At 38.6% G+C, this 16,706-nt stretch overlaps 1 protein-coding gene across 5 annotated transcripts in view; it reads right to left on the minus strand.

Annotated features, from left to right (window-relative positions):
- Positions 1 to 16,706, minus strand: part of BANK1 (B cell scaffold protein with ankyrin repeats 1) — a 314,872-nt gene that overhangs the window by 228,461 nt on the left and 69,705 nt on the right. For all 5 annotated transcript variants that reach the window (XM_044766386.2, XM_044766385.2, XM_044766384.2 and 2 more), the window contains exons 3-5: positions 14,937 to 15,091; positions 9,773 to 9,911; positions 1,511 to 1,650 (exon numbers count right to left, since the gene is read on the minus strand). In XM_044766386.2, coding sequence (XP_044622321.2) covers positions 1,511 to 1,650; positions 9,773 to 9,911; positions 14,937 to 15,091 — 434 coding nt within the window. The remainder of the gene's footprint in view (positions 1 to 1,510; positions 1,651 to 9,772; positions 9,912 to 14,936; positions 15,092 to 16,706) is intronic.

The following is a 16,706-nucleotide window of genomic DNA, read 5'->3' on the forward strand; positions in this document are numbered from 1 at the left end:
GGAGGGGGAAATCCTGAAATGTAACCATAGCCCTTTCTTGCCTCTCCTTTCTGACACTGAGGGTGAAAATGAAACGGATCATTTTCTAGTTATCTAAAAACTATGCACAGAAGCTTTTATTCACTGAAAGCTGTAGAAGAAATCATGACTTGCACACTACAGCATTCTGAAAAACTGTCCAAGAGTCATAAATTACATTTACTTTTCGCTATATACAAAGGTTTTTTTACCCCCTCTAAAGGCAAAACTAACACAAATATATGTTTTGGGGACTACTTTCCTTCCATGCTGAAGACTAGTAATGTAATATATTGCTCTTATTAATCTTTTTGTACTGAAGAGAATTTTTTACATAAAAGATAAGGTAGACTTGTCACAAGAAAATGAAATAATCTATATTTCAGGTTATTTATTACTTTTGCTCTTGCTTTGCAATTACAATATAGACATTTTGTCAAATGTCCTCAGACTCCCAGTTTGATAGATGGCATTTTATTCCCTGTCCTCTAAGACATTTTTACCTTATCCATTGTTCTAAAATATGTCGTTCACAAAGGAGAACTGTAATAGAAAAATGTATCACACAACATAAGTAACAAAGTCTCTCATTCCAAACTAGTTTACACACAGAAGCCTTCACGACAAGCTTTGAATGTCACCATCACGGATGGTTTTGTTACCAGTTCTCATAGAATATTTTGTGGTAAATTTGAAGATCACATTGTTCATTCAACTTTCCCTTTCTTCTTCTCTACTTCCTTCTACTTTCCCTTCCCCCCCACAAAAAAAAACCACGGCAATTGAGCAAAGCTATAATTCTAATTTTCAAGTAGCTATAAACAGAAATTACATTTATTTCACTCCGAAAATTTGATGGAATAAGCATATAAAGGATAAAAGTTCCACATTAAACAAGCTTTCTCTTTATTGAAAGTGGGTCAGGTAACAAAAAAATAAAGTAAAATGCAGAAATTAAACTAATGGCTTAAGACTAATCAAAATGCAATTGTTAAGTTCTAAATCCATGCAGGCAGGGCATTCCCAGCATCTGCATTCTCCGGAGAAGGTCCCAAACAAGGGCCCCTCAGCAAGACTGGAAACTCCTCACCAAGTCGTCATTGCTCAGTAATACTTTGTCACACTAGAGAAATAACTGAGGCTTGGAAATGCTTCTTTGCATACTTCCCAGAAAATTCTAGCTTTAAACCTTTAATTCTCTTTAATCCTTCTGTCTTTCTTTAGCTGCTCTGTAACAGCTTTAAACTGAGCCTGCCACCATAGCTGTTTTGTCATGGATAATCTGTCTTCCAGTGACATTATCTGGAATGCTTTACTTAAGCAAACCAATTCATCTGCATCTCTGCACCACAGAGGTCGGTTTCTTCCTTTCCTATTGATCAGTGATTCATTCTCATTCAACGAACAGGCAGACTTTATACCAAAGCATGCATTCTTTTGTCCCCCTTTAGCTCTTAAGCTCATTAACAACTTCATAGAAAGATCAACTCACCCAGCACACACCATCTCCAGGACCTGCCACTCCCAATGAGCATTCCTTTGCCCTTGCTGTTGTGTAGTACTTAATGTCTGCTGTGGCCTTCATGATTCCGTCACAGTAGACATTGACATTGACAGGGCCAGCAGGAAAATCTTATAAAACACAAACAAGAGTTAGGAGCTGTGTGTATAACGCGTGTATCACACTGTTATATCTCTTAGAGAATTTGAAGGAAGGCTTTAAGAATTTATAACAATTTTACCAACTTCTGGCACTTAAATGTTTTCTTTTTTATTCTCAGTGTTAGAAACCACAAAATAGTTTTATGGATGTACAATTTTAGACTTAATTCTTTCAACAAAAACCTTAGGACATAAAAACACATGTTAAAATTATAATAAAAGCAAAGCACTAAATCCTTTCTCCCTACCTATAACCTCTTTTTTTTGAAATAATCTATAATCATCTTTACATAATACTTTAGAATTTAGAACAGTAAAGTCACTCATTAAAACTTAGGTATTTGTTATAAATCTTATAAAGAAAATTCCCATTAATTACAGGCAAGTTTCTCAAAATTGTGTTTGGAAAAAGAAAGAGTAGAGAAGATTAAAATTAAAGAACTTTTATTCAATTGATTGCACTGAAAACCCTTGAGAAAGCAAGGTTTAACGTCTTGCTATATAAGTACTATTGAACCATACATTCATCCAAAGTCTTTTTGTGAACAACAAATTTAAGGTAACTGACACACTGCATTGTGAATTTTGCTGTAACATACCAACAGAGCTAGTTACCTAAGAATGTTGGACTCCCCGTGAAAGAATAAGAATAAACAATCATTTCAACAGAAAAGTTACTATGTTTTATTATAACAAAAGTAAACAAAATTTAGCTCTTTAAATTCATTTTCAGAACACACTTTAAAAACTTTCACTCTTTGTCTAGGAGACATTTCCCAAATTCTCCTGGAAAATTGTCAACCCAAACATCTGGAGTTTGGAATAAGCCAACAAGTATAAGACCCAAAGCCAGTTCCAGCCTTAGCCACCTAATGAAGCTTTGAATATCTAAAAGTTCTTAAGAGTTAGGCATTAACTTTACTTTATCTCCTAAAGAGGGCAAAGGACCTCTTAGGATATTGCTCAGGGAAATTTCAAGCCAAGAATAGCAATCTCAAGCTTAACTAAATCAAGAAGCTGAAATTTCCTCTTCCCACATTGCCTGACTAAATGTTTAACCTATATTATAAAGAAAAGATATGTAGAAAAGTCCTTTGTTCCCAAAGGAAGAATCTACCTAATACAGAGTCAAAGAAAAGTCACAACGAAACCCTGAAAGTTGTAAAGTACGTCTCATCTGCCACAGAGTGCACATGTGGTAAGGATTCTGGAATTACCGGATCAAATGAAATCAATCTTAGCAGATTTCACAAAAATGATTTTGAAAGAAGATATTGGTTTTGTTTATAGGAACAGAGATTAGGAGTTTTACAATGATGTGTTAACCTTCTGAATGAAAGTCAGGTGATGGATCCTGAGAGATACATAGTGAGAAGATGTGCTTAGTGGTTCTTTGATGTAGAACACTTAAAATATTCTAATTTATTTAGAATCCAACATGAAAATGAACTGATTTATTCCTGATATCTTGAGTTATTAGTTGACTCAAACTTTGCCATTGGATCTATTGATAATGATGTTGATTTTAGAGTAATCTTTGAAAGAGACACCCTCTGAAGTACTGTCTTCGCTGTGCACATTTTCATACCTGTTGAATAACAGTTGTTAAATCAAGACCTAATTACTGTTTGCACCTGTATATCAAGATGGACTTCTTATGGATTCATCTGGTTGGGAGGCCCTCCTTAATAGCATATTATTGAATTGACCTCTTCATGAACAGTACCTCATACAGCTTGAGCATTATTTTACTTTAATTGTGGTCATTATGATGTCTACGTTTTACAGTCGTTCAATAAAGGTAAAAACGAATTTTAATCTAAGGACTCAAACAGAAAAGAGGAAAGTGAATTTTGCTATTTACTCTGTAGACAAAAGTAGGCAAGTAACATTTAACACTGGAAGGACACACAAATATAGATTAAGATCACCAAACCAAGCAAGGGTATGAGAGTTAGCTCTGAGGAGGAAAAAGGCTTATCATGGAAGAAACAGATGGAACTCCTTGCCCCCATCAGGCATAGATACACAAGAAAGTACACTTACAGAGGAGCAAGGGTAAAAAGGAATTCTTTTTAAATTTCACATCTCAAGCTCCAGGCCATTCAAGAGCCTTTGTCAACCTTCCTTGTCTCCATGATTTAAGTGATCTCTCCTTTCAGATGAGGGGCAAACTGAAGTAATTTATGGAAAATAGAATCCAAAGGTATTTCTGAATAGTCAGAACTATATTCACTATATCCATAAAAATGGATATTTCACAAATCCATTAATTTAAGAGCTTTATTGCTTTCTTTCTTTCCATTATCTGAAAAGCTGTGTTCCTTTCTGAACCAATTTTAGCCCTTTACCATATGGTAAACCTTCAATGACCCCACCTAATGTTTCCAAGAGAACTGAAATCAACATGACTCTCTTTTAATTAGAACATTATTATTAAATATTCAGTGACTTCACAACTTTGGTCATGCCTAAAAATTAATGTCAATTTAATATACGTTAAAATCATCTTCCTGAATAATGACATTTAAAAAAAATTCTTATCAGCTGTTATTTTTCTAAGCAGGTTCTGTACAACATTTGGCAAATCCTAAAGTATTTTTTTATGCTCTTTTAATGACACATGAAGTTATAATTGACATTATCCAGAACACAGTTTCTTAATTAATAAAAAGATTCTATATCTTTGTTGATACATTTTGCATTCCTTTCAACTCTTAATTGGTTGTCCCCTTGCCGTGTGATAATATTTTCTGGCTGAGCTGTAGGTACCAGAGGAATACTCCCTTCCTTCTGAGTAAAAATTAGTTAATATTTCTAGTTTAAAGCCTTCACATGCATTTTTATAAGTTTTGGGATAAGCTGCAACTATAGTGACTTCAAATTCCTTTATGACAAAACAGTTACTGTCAGACACAAACCTGTGGACACGCTGGAAGGTGTTGGGTTTAGACAATGAAGGAATTAGGAGTGTACCAAGTTATTGAGCTAAAAGGACAGAGAAGACAAAATTAGAGGATATTTTCTCAAATTAAAAAATCAGATGATGATGTTGAAGGGTGTTAGCAGGGAAACATGCCCTCTTAGGGTTTCTTCACAGGTTGGCATAATTGTACTTTAACGTAATTTTGTTTTTCTCTGAATTGTTACCAAATTAGTAACGTGTAAAGAAATATAGACTTAAAAATAACAATAATATGTTAAAGTGTTGGGTTGGGTGGAGAAAAGTCTGAGAGTTCTGAGAACTGTTTAAGGAGACGGGAGAGTATTTGATGTGCCTCATTGTTGAAAGACTATTGCGCACGCGCACACTTATTTATTTGTAATGGTTAAGAGGAGGTATTCAAAGAAAAGGAAGAACTATAGTTTGTCCCGGGGCTACCCTTCTCTAACAAAGAATGCTAGTGCCTACCCCAACGTCTATTTTCTTCTTCCTTTTAGAAACAGAATTCTGACTTTTTGTTTTTGCTGGGCACATTGTTATCCAGCTAAAAAGACTGGATTTTCCAATCTTACTTTCAGCTAGATGTGACCTTGGGATTAAGTTCTGACTAATAAGATTTCAGCAGATGTGTCTTACAGAAACCTTCTTAATTTAATGAGGCCTTCTTTATTCTCTCAGCGGTGTGCTGATAAACTGACTCTCTAGAATGAAAAAGAAAGACTTGATTTCTATTTTTTGCCAGTTTCTGTGGTGAAAATATTCCCAGCAAGCTACCAAAGTGCTATGGACTGAATCGTGTCCCCCAAGATTCCTCTATTGAAGCTCTAACCTCCAGCGTGGATGTATGTGGGGACAAGGCCTTTAAGGAGGTAATTAAGGTTAAATTGAGGTCATAAGGGTGGGGCCCTTATATAACAGGACTGGTATCCTTACAGGAAGGGGAAGAGACAATAGAATCGCATGTACACAGAGAAAAGGCCATGCGAGGACAGAGCAGTAAAGCGGCCATCTTCAAGCCCAAGCAACAGGCCTTGCTGGACACCAACTTCTGGCCCCTTGATCTTATATTTCCAGCCTCCAGAACTGCAAGAAAATAAATTTCTGTTGTTTAAGCCATCCAGTCTGTGTTTTGTTTTGTTTTTTTGAGGAAGATTAGCCCTGAGCTAACATCTGCTGCCAATCCTCCTCTTTTTGCTGAGGAAGACTGGCTCTGAGCTAACATTCGTGCCCATCTTCCTCTACTTTATATGTGGGACATCTGCCACAGCATGGCGTGCCAAGCGGTGCCACATCCGCACCAGTGATCTGACGGGTGAACCCCGGGCTGCCAAAGCAGAACGTGCACACTTAATCGCTGCACCACCGAGCCGGCCCATTGATAGCCCGAGAAGACTAATGCACAAAGTAACATCTGTGAAAATGAAGTAGGGAAGAGATGCATAGAATTGGCTCTTGCACTCCAATGTGAGATGGCTCCAGCCCCGACTGCTTCATCATATTGCTCAGAGTATAGTGTGATGGCAAGAATCTTAGAAGCCATCTTGCTCCATGATGATTGTGGCCACACCCCAGTGACTAAGGAATGGTGACTAGAAATAAGCCCATGTCCCAGACAATGCTGTGAAACTGCCATACCAGCCCTCGACACCAGCCAGACTCAGTACCAAAAGCTCTGGGTATAACACAAAAGAACATTTAACAGAGGGCAAACCACATTTTGTCATCTGATTAATTATTTCATGAAGCAGATGATCAGAAATCAAGTCACATGAGCAATTTCTCTAGACTGGAAAGAGACTGGACAGATGGAGGTTGCCTCCTGAACTTGAGGCATCAATATTCTTCAAAAGAATTCTGAGAGTGGGGAAGGGTCCCTAGGAAGCTTCCAGTTTAGTTTTAGTCGCCCCATTTTAACTTGGTATTCATAGAAGTATATAAAAAAAGTTAAAGACTTAAATCTGCATAGATTGTTATTAGATGGTGTGGGATACTTATTGAGATCATTTCCTGCCTCTGGAAGTCACCAGTGAGTATAGGGATTACACATGAGTTGGCATAGAATTGGTGCTCTCCTGAACATGATTTCCCAAGAGTGAAAAAGGACAAACAAATCTGGGGGCTTTTACATCAAGAGCTACAAGCAGAAGACTAGGAGAAGAGAGGGGCAATGTGAGCAGTAATATTTATAAAAAAGATGGTCCCCTCCATTCTCTTCTTTGTAGGGAAGAGAAGGAGGTAGGAGGTTTTGAGACGGTTTACCACACTCCATCCAGAAGCTGAGGATAGTTTATTCCAGAAAAACCATCCTTATGTTTAAGGGAATAGCTAGAAGGAGAGCTTGACACTTTGTTCCTCACTTGAATGTCTGGTTAAGTGTTGTCTTATACTTTATCTCCCTTATCTCCAAACATTCTATAAGTGAGTGCTTGATATGTAAGTAGAGAAGTTATTTTATCAACAAAAAAATTGAGGCACAGAAAAATTAAGAGACTTGTCTACAGTTAGTCAGTAAATGGCTCAACAAAGAATAAAAAGAGCTCTCTTGGCCACTAGTTAAGTGACCCTTTGGCTACACTGCAGATTCTGAACAGATCACTAGCCTTTGAGAGCATGATGGGCACTCTCTCCTATTCCAAAATTGATGTAGAGAAAAAGGAACTCTTGTACCATGAGTCCTCTTCAATTGAAACTTCTGAGATGATGGATATGTTCTAAGGAAGCACTTGAAATAGGGTGAGCGCAACTGAGGAACTGAATTTTAAATTTTATTTAATTATAATAAATTAAAGTTTAAAAAACCAGATGTGGCTAGCAGCTACCATATTGGCCAGTGCAACTACAAAGCACAGTTTCTCCAGCTGTGGTTTGTGACCCACTTGTACATCACGGAGTCAGTTTAGTAGGTTTTGACTATCATTGAAAAAAATGAAAGAACTTCTTTCTCTCCACTTACATTACCCGTGTGTTCTTGCATGTGTCTACTTTTCCATTACAGCCCTTAACGTATGAATCACAGTTATTTGAAATTCCTCATCTGATCATTCCTACATCAATGTCACATCTAAATCTAGTCTGATGTTTGCTTTACCTCTTTAGACTATGTTTCTTCTTGTCTTTTGGTATGTCTTGTAATTTCTTGTTGAAAACCAGACATGCTGTGTTGGGTATAAGAATTGAAGAAAGGCGGCATGTAGTGAGAGAGTGTACAGTAATCTGGCTAGGAGTTGGGCTGTATTTTTGTTTTGGGGGCGGTTTTTTTGGTGAGGAAGATTGTCCCTGAGCTAACAGCTGTGCCAATCTTCCTCTGTTTTGTATATGAGACAGCATGACTTGAGGAGCAATGTGTAGATCTGTGCCCGGGATCCAAACCTGTGAACCCTGGGCCGCTGAAGCAGAGTGTGTGAACTTAACCACTATGCCACTGGGCCATCCTGGAGTTGGCCGGTGGTTAATGTTTGCATTGCTGTAGGTGCCAGAGGCTTCAAATTCCTCTGCTGGCCTTGTCTTTGTCTCCCCTCTTGACCTTGTTCTTCCCTAAGTACTTCCCTCAGAAGCATTCTGCACCGTGCAGTACTTTGAAGGCAATCCACTTCCATTCCAGGGAGCCCTGCATGGTGGGCAGGCCGGGCGATGGGCAGCCTTCTGATCTCATGATTAGGTCTCAGTCTTTTCATAGGCCCATGTCAGATCTTCACAATGCAAACCTGCTTGGGTTCCTGGAGGTAAATCTCACAAGACTATGGGTGCCTCCAAAGACTACAGTCCCCAGGAGAATCTTGCTCTCAAATTGTCCACACTCAGCCTCCAGCAATTCATCAAAATTACCATTTAAGTGCTGCTACTGGTTGACGGCTCCAGTGACTTCTGCTCCAGGTAAGCAGCTCTTCGATGTCACTCTCTTGATTACCTCTCTCCAGATTTTCAGGTGGCAGTTTGCCTTGAAACCTTAATTCTCTGATGAGTTCAGGAAAAGTCCTTGATTTTCAGTTTGTTCAGCTTTTTCCTGTTGTAAGAATGTGAGTGAAAACTTCCAAGCTCTGTACGTGTCAGGGCTGAAACCTTCAGTCTAAGTATTGCTTTTAAAATCTTTATTTTAATTACGTATTTATGCATACGTACTAGGTCAAGATGTAAAATTCAGTTCTTGCGAGCGTTCAAAAAACTTCAAGAAACAGGCCATGAGGCAGAGAAAATAAGACTCTGGGGCCATTTCTGCTAAGGCAAGTCCCATCTGTATTCCCACACACATTCATGGAACCACCCCGTATACTGCTACATAACAGCCAACATTTTGTAAGAAAATCTCTCATAATTTACAGAGCACACCAGTTGAAAAAAAGACTTATAGAGGTTTTAATTAGCATAACTGGTAAACAGTGGTTTATTCATTTATTTATTTACAACAAATTTGCTGTTCAACCACATAGACAGTATTATGTTTTGGTATACCTTAGAAAATATGGAATATTAGTTTTCTGTTTTTCTGAAAAACATTGAACTTTGACATATTTTGTTCTTTGTACTACTCTTAGCTACTAGGGAAACTAAACATAAAATCTTAATGTGAATAATTTTATTTGACATTTAGATCTGCTGTTTGGCAAATATTATCTAAGTACTTCTTCATTTGCAATATTGATTTTTCTGTAGTGATTTTAGTCTAATTAGATTTAGCTTAACCTCCAAAAATAATTAGTTAGAAGTTATTTTTCATTAAGTCCTTTGAAAATGTGGCATAGGAAGTAGGGAGTTTTGGAAGAGAAAGAGACAGAGGGGGTTTCCTCTCCTCTCCCACTTCTGCATCTCTTGTCCATGATAGGAAGAAGTGAGAATAAAGCAAACAAGTTTAGCTTCATATTTAATAGCTGACATATATTAAAGTGCTCTCTGCTGACACACAAAACAGGAGATGTTACTGTGTGTTGTTTCACCACATGGTATACAGGTTAATTTCTCATAATTCACACATTAGTACTTTTGTGAATCCAGGTTAATAATAACATCCTTGGGTATGTGACAACTAAGCACAGGAAACACCTGCAGAACAATATTAATTTCTGTAGGGAAGTGAAACCATTTGTCATACATTTATTGCAAGAAACTCAGGATGATGTTTTATATTTGTTAAAGCACAAGAAAACTTCTTACCTAAAGCTTTCATATACCAGACTGTCTTAGTCCAAAGGGCTGGCCGTGTTCTAATGCATTTAATACTTGATGTAAATTCAATCTCCACAGTGTCACCAATTACTTCATCTCTCAAAATAATAAATATTTCACCAGGATTCTATAAGATGACAAATATAACCCAATGAAGCATTTGAAGAAGTTTACATTAACCAAATAACTCATTACATTTATTAACGATAAAGGTCGCATATGATCATTATATGTCTTCTATCATGTTCATATTTTCAACCATATTTAGAAATGAAATATGTAAGTGTGATTCTCTCTAGATTTCCACTTGATCAACTTGGTCTGTACTGAATACTCAATTTTTTTTCCAATACCATATTTTGCAACTGAGAAAACACTGAGAATACAGCTGTTCCCTTTAGCTCGTGCTCTTCCCTGTGTGTGGGGCTCCCTGTCTCGCTCACATCACCCACAGATCTCCAGGGAACCGGAATGCAACTGCTAACCAAATCCTTTTTCCAAATCTTTTCCTTTCACCTTTCTGTAACTTGGTGTATTTATCTATAAATGAGAGAATTGAACAGGTTTAGCTTTAAGATTTCTTACAATTTAAATCTGATGAAATTTTTCAAATGTCCAATAGCTTAAATCTTACCTAATAGAGATTTTCTGGTTACTCTTTATTTATGATAAGCATCTCTGAAGGCTACTGAATTGACAAAAGGTTATAAATCTAAAAGTTTCAAGATTTTATTAAAGTGGAAAAGCTAAATCTGTTTACATAAAGTAAAAAAGGTTATTGAAAACTTTTTGGAAAAAATCCAGGAAAAAATAGGACTAAGAAGATTGGAATTAACACAGAGAAGGCAAAGGAATAGATATTTATTGAGAATCAAGTTTATACTAGAAATTATGCTAAGCACTTTTTATTTAAAGATATTTCCTTTAATCCTAACCAAGACACACACACACACATACACACGACCACACCAAAGCCAAAATGGAAGACTATTTTCCTGTTTGACAAACAGTGTAACTAATACAGAGTTACATTCTGAAGATTAATCAGAACTACTATCTAAATTCAAAATCTGCACTCTTCTTTACATTGTACTGTTTACCCCTTCAAAATAACTAAAATGAAATATTCTTTTTATGATTATCTCAGATATCACCTTTCAAAAGCTTTCTTCAAAATCAAACTAAATTTCAGTCCTTCACAGAATAAACAGGAACCTCATCTATATGCTCTTATAAAATCGTGTTTACCCAAAAGTCATTAATTTTAAGGTTCTTTTATTTAAATGTTATCTCCCTAAGCATAAATCACCCACCAACAAAACTTACACCTTTGATGCTCTATACCAAAGCGTTTCTACAAATATATTGACATTAAAAATGATTTCTGCTGGCACGCATCCACTCCAGGAGTTTCCCACCAGGGTCCAGTGCTCCCAAGTACTTGTCCACAGGATATTTTGATCTAAATTTCCCCTCACCAATTAACTTGTACATCGAGAAAAGATCCTATCTCAAGGGAACGGCCACTGCTCCCGCTATGGCTCTCGCCCCACATACCCGACCCGTCAGAAAGTCTTCTCTGTTCCCTTCCTTGTGCCTTGACAATGCACTGCTTCCTTGGGGTCCTGCAGGTCAGCACCATGAGCCCCTCCTTTCCTCTTATCTGCAACCTCCTGTCCCCAGGGCTCACTTCCAGCACAGCTCTTCAGTTCCTTTGTTGCTCATATCTGTCACCTTACTTGGAATCTTTAATGACTTCCCATTTCACTTTGGCTCAGATCCCCCATCCTCTGCTTCCAAGCTCTTCAGAGATCTCTTCCATGGGCACGTCACTTCTTGATAACTTTGGCCTCTCCCCTCCCACACTTAGCAAGCCTAAGCATCCTCTCCAATGCTTTATTTACCCAGTCAGCTCATTCGCACTCCTGAGTGCTCACATAGGCTGCTTCTTATGCATCAGGTTCCCTCCTTAATAGGGGCCAGGCTCCATCTTTCAGCCATTTCTAGAGAAGAGTTCTAAACAAAAGACAAGCATACTGACTACCACAAATGAGGCACTTCCATGTTCATCAGTACCCAGGGCTTCTGAAGGTGATTTTTCACTGTAAGGGACATGAATGTATTTCCTATCCTCTGAGACAGGAGTTAAGCTTGACTCTATTGACATTTTTAAACCAGACAAGTCATTGCTATGGGGACAGCCCTGTACATTAAAGGATGTTTAGCAGCGTCCGTGGCTTCTACCCACCAGATGCCAGTAGCAGCCCCCAGTTACGACAACCAAAGCTGTCTGCAGACTTTGCCAAATATCTTCCGGGCTGGGGGGTTGGGGGGGGGGGGTTGGTGCAAATCACTGCCAGATGAGAATGGGTGCTCTGAGGGAATCTGCCCAAGAGTAATGAAATTAGGACTTTGGAGAAATACACAGCGCAGGGAAGAGAAGTAAGCAAATAACAGACCAGGTCCAGTTCTGGTTGGGATGTTATGCCAATGGGAGAATGCCTCCCAGGTGGATTTTTCATCAAGGATACAAAATTGGGTAAGATTCATTTGAACAATGGTTGTGTTTGGCAGACTTAGAACTTACTGACTTCAATACTCTCATGGTCAATTACCCTAAATCAAGGGGAATATGCTAGAAAAACAAATGTCTTTGCCTATAACAAAAGAAAATTTTAAACATACTAAAATAGCATTAAAAAATGCTAATCCTGTAAAAGGTAAAAGAAGAGGCCAAATTAAGCAGCAGATTTAAACTGTTAAAACTCATGTAGGTATTTCTCAAAGAGATAGAAAACAATTTACATAAATAGAACACAGGAGACACACTTTCATTAGTGCGTGAGAAAAAAATGTTGAAGAAAAAATATTTTCTGCTGGTTTTAAAGTGGCAGAAGATTTTCAAGACCCAGGAAATTCAAAATCCGTGGAAAAGAACACTGCTGGGAAAGATGACAGGGCAGAGGGATCAATACTCCCGGTTCCTGGCATCAAAAGCAGCAGCAGCATCACTGGCGGCCTCCGTTAAACAATCTCCTAAGGCTGATTCTCCAGAAGACGAGGGAACGTGGAGAACACTTCTCCAGGAGGCAGGGCCACGGACTCAAGCAACTCCGCAGCAGGAGGCAGGCTTAACTAACTTCCTGTTCATCACAGAGAATGAAGTATATGCCCCTAGATAGAACTCACAGTCAACTCAGCACTGGCATGCTGGGACACAAAACTACAAGGGGAAACAGAGATTTTGAAGATGCTGGGTGTGAAAAAGGTACATCTCAAATAAGACCTGGTGACTGGTCGTAACAGTACTGTAAATTTCTGGATTTTGTAAGATGGCAGGGAAGTCTCAAATGTCACTACTTCGGAGAAGAGGCTGATTCTTAAGGCATCTCTATTCACCCACAAATTGGAAGACCTCAGAAATGAGTAAGCTCAAACGTTGTGCTTTCAGACAACTGGCAGAGACTGAAGGCGAGCTGGCAAATCTGAAACGTGACTTTCACTTCTGGATACAGATGATCTTTCCTGTGGTGCTTGGCAACTGTCACACGGATTCAGATTGCAGTGAGATCTAGGTTCTGAGAACACGAGGTTTTGACTAAGATAACTATTTTTGGTCCAGGGATTAGCTTATTTTGAATTTTTAAGGTGTGAGGCCGGTGCTAAAACATTCTGGGATGACCTTTCAACCCTTAGGATTGATTAAAAAATAGGATACTGATGAGAGATCTGAAAATAAAATAATTTAACATCCGAGGGTCTGGAAGAATTATATCCATGTCAATTAAAGACAGCCCGTGGTGCTGCTGTGGAAAGCACGCTGATCCTAACCAGCCGCCGGCGTGAGCTCTCTGCCTGGGGGGCAGTGGGTTTAATTTTTGGATTTTGATTTCTCCGAAAATTCAATAATAAGAAACTTATATTGTTCAAATTTTACTGTTGCAGATCTTTTAAAAGCAGCTATTTAGACTTATTGCATAATTCTTGGTGAGCTATTTTTAGTTCCAGAGGATTCTTTTGTCTTTTTCTGCTTTGAGTTTACCTACTTGAAGACAGCTCTCGTTTCCCTTTCATTGCGGTCTTCTCTGTTGATTTCTGCCTCCTCCATCGCTCCTGACTACATAGGAACCACTGGTCTGACCGTTTAGCCTGAGCGTCCTCCCTAAGCCCCGAGTGCTTTGAGTGGGCTGTAACTTTTCTCTGCCTGGTCGTCAGCGTGGGCTCCCTCAAACCTGCGCAGTTCAGCTCCTCGGGTGTCTAAGGCGGTGTCAGAGAACATTTCATTCCTCTGAACCGACAGCGTAACAGCTGAAAAGAGGGATTCTCCAGCCTAGGCACGGGGCCGGGGGTGAGGGAATTAAACTTGGCCCAACTGCACAGAACGTGCAGCTAGCTCCCCCAGGCCGGCGGGGACAGCAGGGTCGGGCTTCCCTCCCTACGCCACCTCCAGTGCAGCCCCAGGCGCAGACAGCCGGGGAGACCCAGCGCCTCTCCCAGAAGGACCCTCTCACGCAGCTCCCAAGGCTCCCTGCATCTCTTATTATCTGGAGACCACGGAGCCTGAGACTCAGGTCAACGGCACCATAGGCTGATTTTAGTGGTTCCTTCCAGCGAAGACAGGAGGGAGAAATGTCAGCAGCATGTATTCATTCAGTCACCTTCTCAGAAATCCACCCCACATTATATTTTTATTCCCCAAAGGACGAGCTCTTATAACTCCTATGATATTTCCACTTAAAAATGTAGGCCTTTAATACATGTTATATAGTGAGAAACTGGTGGTTCTAAAAAATAAGTATTTTCAAATTCTATCCCAGAATACATTTCCTTTTATGAAAATAAAATCCTTGATCCAGTTAATATGAATCCAACTTTCTTTTAAGTAGCTTGATATATATAGAAATTGTAAATTTGTTTGCAACGTGCCAAGTAACATTTGACAAAATTAAGCTTTCATATATTCTCCAATATTCAATTATTCAATGAATATGTATCAAATGCCTACTACTTGCAGAAATTTTTCTGGGTTCTGAGGATACAGCTACGAACAAAGTAGATAAAGACGCCAGCTATGTTGGAGCTCACATTCTAGTGAAATGCAATATCCTTTAAAACAATAGGGCCACTTACATAACAAGGCATCTTTACTGACCTCACATGGAATTTCAGCAGGAAGCACCACTGCCAGTGGTATGGTGTTTCTGGAAGCTTCTGACAATTCTTCAATTTCCTTTCTCTCACTTATTTTCCCAGAATGTTCTACTCTTAGGTCTGTTGGAATATCGACCTCCAGGTAGTCCTTACAACCTAGAGAAAAGTTCATGAATGTAGATTACAATACAGCCAAAGGCATATTATTTCCTCCATTTCTATAAAGACTAATTGCTGAACAATTGAGTGAATTAACATATAGGACAACTGAACTGAGTTTAAGATAGCTGAAATAATTGAACTAATGTCAATAATTAAAATAATGCTTCTCAATTTAACTAGTATCATAACCTTAGTGGCAAACTAAAGCAACTACATGATAATCTATTCATCCACTAGTAAAATGTTTCCCCCAAGAAAATGCAACCTCCATTTACTATTTTCTCTTAATATTAAAGCAGTAAATCTGAAAAACATGAAACTTTCTCTTTTAAATGACTGTAATTAAGAAAATTTGCTTCATTTTAAATCAGAACAACTTAAATCAGAACAATTATTTACCCTTTACATAGATTTCTAATTTTTTAAAACAAAAAGCATAACTAGGAGACAATCACAATAAACTAGTATTTCTACAAAACACTAGTGTAATAGTGAAATATTAGTGTTCATCAAAATGTTAATGTGTTCTGTGAAAGAGTGTCCTATATCCAGTAATTTGGGTTTCTTTTTTGCAGTATTACTAAGAACACTGAAATATGCTAATGTGAATTCTGAATCTCAAAGAAGGGGAAATAGTATTTGATTTTTTTTGTATTAACATTTAGTGATTTAGCATTTGATCTGGACAAATAGAAATGGCAAGCAATAGGATGTATTGGAGTATATGAGGAAGCCATTTGGTGTAAACCTAATTCGGCCTGACTTTGTTTTGTCCAAAAGGGCCTAACTATGGCCGTTGAGCACGCATTATATATCTGCTTTAAACATTTCCTGTGGCAAGAACAAGTGGCCTTAAGATAAAGGTGCAACTTCCCCCCACATTGGCATTTCCTTAGGGATAAGTATCTTTCATTAGGCTAGGAGCTGATTGCTGAGCTCACCTGTGACCACCCAGCTCGAGACAACAGACTTGCCACCCTGCTATGTCAACTGAGACAGCAGACCTATCTGCTGTGTCCCTCAATCACTGTGCCGACAGAGCAGTCTCGCGACTATTGTAAAAGGACATTTCAATCATATGTGAAACATCCTCTTTGTGGGTATATAACCACTCTGTACACCCCACTTCTTTGGTGCCCTTTCTTCCTTTGGGAAGAAAGGCCCCGGGCCATGGTCCTCACATTTTAGTTCAGAATAAACTCACCCAAATTTTCATTTATAGATTGGTTATGGATTATTTTCATTGGCAATCTCAACCATTAAAACATTTTTCTCTATTGGGAAATAAAAAAGTTGTGTTAAGAGAGGTGGATAATATTTTTATTACTCAATGTTTGAAAGCCCAAAGCAATTCATTAGGGCACAGAAGCAATGTGGCTGAAACCAAAGCTCAAGACGGCCACAGCTGTAAATTCTTATGCCAACCCCAAAACTATCCCTCACATCCCCAAGAAGGGAATTAGAACAAAGGAAAGCAGCTCCCAGGAGCTGGAAACTGGCCTGGCACTGATGGCCTGGTGTTAGGAGCTGGCCTGGCGTTCTCCTACTGAACATCAACAATTTCACAGAACGTTGGCATCAGAAAAGGCCACTCTGTCTCCATGGGGCA

Source organism: Equus asinus, chromosome 3, assembly GCF_041296235.1.
Source record: "Equus asinus isolate D_3611 breed Donkey chromosome 3, EquAss-T2T_v2, whole genome shotgun sequence".
Taxonomy (NCBI): Eukaryota; Metazoa; Chordata; class Mammalia; order Perissodactyla; family Equidae; genus Equus; species Equus asinus.